General features: G+C 45.0%; 2 protein-coding genes across 2 annotated transcripts; both read right to left on the bottom strand.

Annotated features, from left to right (window-relative positions):
* Positions 1-307: 307 nt before the first annotated feature.
* NCS54_01097700 (HET domain-containing protein) lies at positions 308-2,428 on the bottom strand (the record flags this gene model as incomplete). The annotated part of the gene is made up of 1 exon (XM_053156265.1): positions 308-2,428. One exon carries the CDS (start codon positions 2,426-2,428, stop codon positions 308-310), a length of 2,121 nt encoding a protein of 706 aa, XP_053012240.1.
* Positions 2,429-5,737: 3,309 nt separating this feature from the next.
* Positions 5,738-7,813, bottom strand: NCS54_01097600 (HET domain-containing protein; the record flags this gene model as incomplete). Its single annotated transcript, XM_053156264.1, has 1 exon — positions 5,738-7,813. The coding sequence occupies one exon, from the start codon at positions 7,811-7,813 to the stop codon at positions 5,738-5,740; it is 2,076 nt and encodes a 691-aa protein (XP_053012239.1).
* Between the last annotated feature and the right edge of the window lie 528 nt (positions 7,814-8,341).

Below are 8,341 nucleotides of genomic sequence, written 5' to 3'. Positions count from 1 at the left end.
AAATTTATTCTTAAATAATTCTAGGAAAATTAAGAATCAAGATATAAAAAATAAAACTTAATTTTTAAAATCTTTATAGCTTAAAAATATATATATCTTCTTTATAGGTCTTTAATATTATTAAAACCTTATTTTTTAAAAAAAAATATTAGCTAATTAAGAAAAAAACCATTAGCTACCCTATGGTTTATTAATATAAAAAATTTCCCCTATAGTAAAAAAACATTAATAGCTTAGCCGATGTTTTTCATAGGTAATAGGGACTTACCGGCGCAAGCCATAACAATCAGGGTGACCTAAGTTCATACTACATAATCTTAAAATCTTGCTTGACAACATGTTTGGAATATAGATCCCACAGTGGACCCTCTCGCTCACTCAATTTTTCGAGCATCTCCCACAGCAAGCCATCCACAAGTCCATGTATATAGGCGTCCCCAACCAGTTGCCACCCTTCCCTCGAAGGACGAAGTATTAAGGGTAGTTTTCCACCTCGACAGAGAGCAATAATATCACCTGGCTCAGTCTGTGCAGGCGCAAGACCGATCAGTCCCGGATCTGTGCGAATCACTCGCCTACGTGGCATGAGCGTCGCTAGCTTAGGAAAGGCTTGCAGCGCAGGAAACAGGCGATCCATGAGCTGTCCCAGGAACGGAACGAACCAGAAGACCGGTTGCATGAACCAAGTACTGGCAGCCACGCAGTAAAAAATGGTCTTCAAGACCCATACTTTGTTGAGCCGGAGACAATGAAGGATCTGGAATGGGACCAATGACGTCCTCCACAACCCGAACATGGCTGCCACGTTATTGTCTTCATCCTCAAAGAAACAGCCGCCAAGGAGGGTCGCTTTGTACGCAGCCCAACGAGGTTCACCAGTCACGTACGCTTGGGAGATGTGCAATCCGGCCACAACCTCCCAGGACATGTAGGTCTCTTGGGTATTTAGGATATCTGACAACCGTGCGGCGATGTCGTCGATGACCGCGTGATCATATCGAGGATTCATTACCGGACCGGTACACAGCACTTCATCCACCTTCCAGCCTTCGACCTTGAGAATGCGATCGCCATCCCTCCTGAATTCATCGTAACGAGAAGTTCCGGATGCTCGATAGTGCGCACGCTGCTCCTGCGGAAATTCAGGATGGATGTTCCGCCAGATGAAGGCTTCGCACGTGTCGCCTTCACTCCAGTCTGGAACCCAAGAAGGTAGCGGCCGGGAGTCTGGTGGTGGGATGTTCATACCAATACGGTGTACGCTGAGGATGTCCAAGGTTTGATAGTGCTTCAACATTTTGTTCGCCGTCCGAACATAGACCACGTCGTAATCCACTGGATATTTCGGCAATGTGAGGTTGAATTCAAAGCTCTCTGCATTGTGGTAGAAGCCATGGAAGGCGAATATATGGTCTTCGGCTTGTTTCGCATGTGCTCTTCGGTTCTGCACCAGCAGCTGGAGCGGGTCGATCGTCTGGCCCTTCTGGTAGCACCGTCTCAGATGGTCCAAGTTGTGTAGCTGGTTAAATGCTTGCAACCCGAGAGTACATCCGAGTTGAGCATCAGCGAGGTACTGGATTGCCTGAACAATATCGGACCAAGACAATTCCATGTCACCACAAAGAACGGTCGCGTGAGGAGAAACGGATACTTCCTGCACGATCCAAGCACGGTAGAACCAGTCCCTCTTGAGGACCGCGAAGAGATCATACCAGACCTGGGAATACGGAGCTGGCAATCCCCTCCTTTCCCCGCCCGTGGCAAGAAGGTCTGTCTGGACGCCTTCTCGCTCATCTCTTTCGCGTGCTCGCAACAGCTTTGGGATCAGACTAAGTGCCTCAGCACTGTTATCAGCGGCCGGACCTAACCAGATCACCGTCCTTGAAGCCTTCTGATAAATGTCACGCATCAGCATGACCTGGCTCATCTTTTCGTCACCATCTTTCTGGTTGATGCATATCTGGTCTGCCCAGATCACAACCTCTTCAGTCTCAGACCTAAGCTGCTTGAGAGCACGGAAGAGATTCTCACTGATGGACAGCTTGCGGCCATACATCGGTTCTTCGCAGTTAGACTCATGAAAGATCTCGATTGGATACTTGGGATCTTCCGGACCCCAGCAGTATGATAAGGCCTTAAAGCTGGGTAGTCGATTGTCCTGCGCATGAAGGTGGACATAAGTGAGCCGGCAGCGTAGCCAGCGGTTCTCTCCGTCCGGCAGGAGGGTAAAAAGCCGAATCTCGCCATTTCCCAGTCTTTTATACTGATAGTCTTCCACGCCTTGATTCAAGAGAGCGTCCATTCGACGTCCCATCTCAGTCAGAACCTGGTTGACAACAAGCTGAGACTGAGCGCTGTTCAACCTGTTCAATCGTGCGGCCAATTCAGCTGTGTCTTTGCTAGAACGAGCAAGCTTCGTAGTAGGCATTTTTAGATCGAAACAGTATTTCAAAAGCTGCGAAAGTGTTGGAGGAAGAATAGGACATGCAAGGAAGAGCCTGGAAGTCATCTATACAGCAGTCGATACTTATGGTCCGTGGCTGTTCAGCTGAGCGCCACAGCATATAATCCTGGAAGACATGACCAACGCCTATGCACAATACCGTATTATCTCTGCAAATTGGTAATCCGTCGGCAAAGAGGGGTAAGATGAGATTTCATGCACGTACTATGCCTAATACAATCAAATCGTCCGAGCTTCTGACCACCATTGACGCCGGCTGCAGCCGCACATCTCAACACATCCTTGAGGCAGTGGAAAATAATGGCGTCAGGTAGTCCGATAGCGGAGAAACCTATACCAAATATGGAAACAGGGACGGGTCCCCGTCCGCCTATTGACCGCCTAAGATTAAATGAATGGTGCACGGGCCACGGAAAATGGGATTGGGAACCTGTCTAACGCTGCAGCTGTGACTCGGAACTTCTTCCCGGAAACCCAGACCCACAGCTCTCTTCGTCAGCGCTTAAGCAAACCCACCCACACAACCGCTTTTTAGACAAGCGAGGCTAAGTTTCAAACGGAAAAGACTTAAAAAGAGAAGTGGGATTTTCTTTTGTGTAGAACGGATCAATGCGGAGAATCGTAAATGGCTTAGCGTATCTACTGGCCCTATGAGATTTATTCTTCCGGGCATAATACATTCTATCTATCTATGGACGAAGGGCCAGAAAGTTCTCACCAACCAGAACGTAGACGATATCACTAAGCAAGTAGCAGTACTGAGGGATACTAGAGGGGGGATACTCTTTTAGAGATAGATAAGTGCTAAGAGATAAGGATTAATAGCTATAATGCCTAGCGCTTTAGTAGTATTAGGGGGTATACATAGAGGATTTAGTATTCTAGCTAGAGGAATCTAGTACTGGTATATACCTCATGTGATGACTTATTAATTCGCTACCTTAAGTTGGGACAGAACTTTCTGGCCCTACCTCCGTACCAGGTGATTGTATGAGGGAGATGCACGGGCTATATAAACTGGTAATGGATGTCATTACCAGTGGTAATTAGTACAGTAGGGGCAGAATTTAGACATAACACAACATGAATACACGAATCTGTATCAATGGACCGAATACACGTAATGTCTGACACCATCACGGGGTATAGAATGACACTGGAGGGGTGTAACTGGCGCCAGGTCGCACATGCCTGCAATGCAGGGCGAAAGCTATTGGCATCTGTGGCTGCGGTGGCTTACTAGGCAGACACGACAAGGCTTACTACTACTGTACGAAGGACTGCGTGTAAGTTACTAAATTAGATAGTTTTTGTCCGTGCGCTAGCCCCCTGTCTCTATTATTGTTATAAAACTATATCCTTTTTATTTATGCATATTAGTTAGGGTTATGATAGGGTTAGCATTAACTATCTAAGCTATTTTACCTAAGTGCTTTCCTCTAACTAAAGATATAGCTTATAAAGAGATAATAATACTAATAAAAAGAGATTTTTTATAAGTATTCCCTTATAGATCCCTTTATATAGTCTGAGATAGACTAATTATTAAATAGTATTAAAAGAAAGTATATAAAAGTAACTTAAAAGGCTAATAAATATTATTATTAAAGATAATAGTTACTACCTATTGTTATAGGCTTAGTAAGCAACTTCTAGTTAATTCTGTATAGTATAGAAAAAAAAGATATATAAAGCTTGCTTTAAACCTTAGGTAGAAAGCAGGATATTATAGCATGTAATAATTATATATATTCCTAAGGGATAAACTAATTCTACTAGGTTTATATTAGTAAATAGATTAATCGCGCTATGCTTAAATAATAAGGGTTATTATATCTAATACTATACTTAAAGGTATTAAATATAACCAAGTTATATTAATAGCTAAGGTAATTACTATATAAGAAAGTATAATAAATATATTTTATATATTTAGGCTTTTCTAGGTAAAGCTAATTATAAGGAGGCGCGATATTATTCTAGGACCTATGCGGTCTAGGAATAATATTAGTCTTTAGTAATATTAGTCTTATTATAATTAATAGCTAAGAGCTAGGGTTTAATAGGGAATATATAATATAACCATAAGGGTTATAATATAATTAATATTAAAAAATAAAAAAGACTTAATAATAAAAAAAAAGAATTATAATATTAAAAAATAAAAAATAATTAATTAATTAAATAAATATTAATATATAAATAATAATTAAATTATTAAGATATAATAATTAAGAGAAATTAATATAATTAAGTATTTAATATTATAATACTTATAATAAGCCTAGTTATAATATAAGGATTTATTAAGTAATAATTAAGATATCTAAAAAAAAATAATTAATACTTTTAATTAATTAATTAATTTATTATACTTTTATTATTATATTAATATACAAGGTTAAGATTTCTATTATACTTAGTTAATTATTATATTTATTATATATATATATATTATATTAATATCTTAGAAATAAAATAAGCTATAAATATAAGGTAAGCTAGAATTAATTAATTATATACTATGTTATTTTATAAAAATTTTTTTTAAAAGGCTAAGAACTTAGTTTTTTTTAAAAATATATCTTAGGTAAGAAAAAAAATATATCTTTAGGGGTTAGCTATAAGCGCCGCTCTAAACGCCTATATAAAATAAATATAGCTTTACTAAGGCATATTTATAATGTATGGTAGGCTTTCTTAGGGCCACTTTCGACATTTTGGAAAGCTCATTCTGCGTAACCTTTGCATATTTCAGTCTTCCAGCGGCTGTGGGCGCCTTGTTCCGAGGCATGCGTGACGTGCGGTGGACGCTGAAGCTCCCCTTCGTCCTCGTGATTATGCCCCTCTGGTTTTGGATGGTTGCCGCGCCTGTCAGTCATGTAAATCAGCTTTCCATCGAGAATGCCTACGGCCCCACGTTGTTCTTTGAGCCCTATACTGTCATGTACTATATCGTGGATATGAGATTTTCATATTTCCTCATTTCAATCTGGTTTCTCGTGCTCCTCGTCGCTATGGCATTGGCATATTTCTTTACCTTCTTTTCCAGCAGCAAGTCGGCAATCCTTGACCGCAAGAGAGTCTCAGCAGGCAACATTGTATTCACCGTTGTCATACTTGTCGTATTTGTAAGGACTTATGACGAGACCATCATCAGTAAGCCTTGGTGGACAGAAATACTAGGCTAGTTTTGCATATAATCGATAGGAAGACAGTCAATTTCGATCCAAACCCCAGTCATGGTCATAGCAGAGGTTTGTTGACCCGAGACTATTGTATGTATACCTCTTTAGCTCCTTGCCACTGCGTCTCCTTTGTGAGTCGATCAACATAGCAGTGTCCAACAAGCTTGTAGCAGGCCTGCTCCCCTTTCCCATCGACTATTTGCGTCCCCACCGACCTCAGAATGAATGCGGTCTCGACGCCCTCGAAGGAGAAGACCTCATCCCCTACCTGTGCGTCCTTGGGCGCTATGCCAAGCATCTGGTCTCCCGCCCTGAATAGCCTCTTGTCGGTAAAGTTGACTAGCTCTAGCGTCTCGCTCATCTTGTCTAGCATCACGCTGTGTACCCGCGTCAAAAAGCGATCCGGGTCCCCAATCAAGGTGTAGAAGGTGACCAGCATCCTGAGGATGCAGAGGGCCTCTTGGTGGTATTGGGGCTGCCGCAGGTGCAGCGGGAAGGTGTCACAGACCAGTGTGCGGTAGAAGACCTCCTCGTCCGGCTCCATGCGCCGCAGGGCGCGACGGTGGTGCGCGACGAAAGCGAAGAGCTCTTGCACGTCGGGCATAAAGTCGTAGTCATCTGCGCACCGCTCCATGTCCTGCATGAGGCGCGCGTAGCTTCCGCTGTCCCCTGCTGCCTCGGTCTCGTCTGGCTGCTCGTCCTCGCGGGCGTGCCGGCGCAGAATACCCAGGAGAGACATCTCATTTTTCATGCCGGCGAACTCGCTCCAGCTGCTGAGCATGCCGGTGAATCTCTTGAAGTTCTCAATCGATATTGCTTGGCCGTAGCTCTTGTGAAGCGGAACTCCTGTGGTTGTCACCTCGGTGATCGTTCCTCTGGACAGGCCGCGCCCCAAGACCAGTGTGGAGCCAAGAATGGACGCGAGCTGACCACCTGGAGTCGGAGGCTGTTGCGTCTCGAGATACCAGAGGTAAGCATCGTATCCGCTACCCTTCTGTGACCAGTCAGGCACCCAGCTAGGCAAGCGTGCCATGACGCCAAGCTCGGATCGAATCCCTTGAGAAAGCAGCAGTGTCTTGGGGCCAGATTCACCCAGAACCATTCTCTTGGCGAAGTTACCGAACAGATTCTCCATGTCATTCGAATAGTCGGCCTGGATAGGGGACCAGCTCCCCCAGTCCTGGACCAGAGATAGGATGCCGAAGATCTTGTCTCGCGGGTCGGTACAGTCCCGATCTCTGACAGCAAGCATGACGTCGATGACGCCATTGGGCTTTGCATCTGCCAGCGCATCCGAGACAACCGGACTACTGCTAATGACAGCCTCGGGGGGGCGACGGTCCACCTGTAGCAGCCGGAAAACGCGGTCCCTCATCTCCAGCAGGTGTGCCCAAATGAAGGTGTTCTTCATGCTATCCATACAGTGACAGAGGTCGTCGGTGACGTGGGTGCCGAGGGTCCAGACGGAGCCGAGGTCGTGCTCGTCAACGAACTCGGCGGCCTTGGTCAGGGCGGAGAAGTCCATTTCGAGGGTGCCACAGATGACGGTGGACCGGGGCGCGAGCACCACCTCCTGGACGACCCAGATCCTCCTCCACCATCCCGCGTCGTTGAACTGCATGAGAGGAATCCGCGTGAAGCCGAGCATGAGGCCGATGGGCGGCGCGTCGGGCTGGTCACGGTGGTGCTTGGTCGCTAGGGCCGCGAGCAGCTGCGGCAGGTCCCCCCCGAACCGGTCGTCCGGGTTGTCAAACTCTCGGCTCGTCGAGCCGAGCCAGATCAGACACATGGTGCACTTACGGTAGATATCGGCCATGAGGGCGACCTGCGCGTTGCGCTCCGCGACATCGGATTGGTTGATGCATATCGCGTCCGCCCAGAGAATTCGTTCGCGATCGGCGAGTCGCAGCCTCTTTAGCGCGTGCTCAAGGCTCAGTGGGATAGTGACCTTGTGCCCATCTACAGACACATCAGTCGGAGCTCTGCCCCACTGGTAGGAGAGCGCTTCATATGCAGGGTCGGACTCCAGGGAGGCGACACTAAGATCGCACTCGATTGCATCGTCGCCAGTGCCAGGCTGCAGGTGCAACAGGCGAATCTCTTGGCCTTGAGACGACAGTGACGGATAGAATGGTCGAGGAGTAAACACAAAGTTCGCCATTGTTGTTGCATAAACCTTGTGGTGTTGCTGGCACGGAAATATGCAATGGGAGCGAACGGTAGAGCGCTGCCAAGCTTTGGCTTGGAAGAAGAGCGAAGAAGAGCGAAGAACTTTTGGAGAGTGCCTGGTTGAGGCGTCACGAGGACTTTTGAGCTGCTCATTGTGCTGCGATCTGGGCTTCCTCCAGCTCGGCTTGCTCAGCCTCTGCAAGTGCCGTAGGCTGCTTCAGCCGCACAAGACGAGGCAGAAAGTTATGTACTAAGCCCCACCACCTAGAAACCACCTATACCTAGAAACCGCCTATCATTACGAACATCACTTATTTAAAGCATTATAAATAATATTAATTTTATTAATATAATAATATTATAAGAGTATTAAATTTACTATTCCTATAATCTCTAATTACTACTTATAAAATAAATTTCTTTTTTATTTTTTAGCTTTAATCTTCTTAGTACCTAAGTTAGGTTATTAGCTAATAATATCTATTTTATTATTTTTTATTTCTTTAATATGAATAATAAT

The sequence above is a fragment of the Fusarium falciforme genome, chromosome 9 (genome assembly GCF_026873545.1).
Source record: "Fusarium falciforme chromosome 9, complete sequence".
NCBI lineage: Eukaryota > Fungi > Ascomycota > Sordariomycetes > Hypocreales > Nectriaceae > Fusarium > Fusarium falciforme.
Note: the sequence above shows the minus strand (reverse complement) of the source record. Positions and strands in the feature narration are given on the sequence as shown.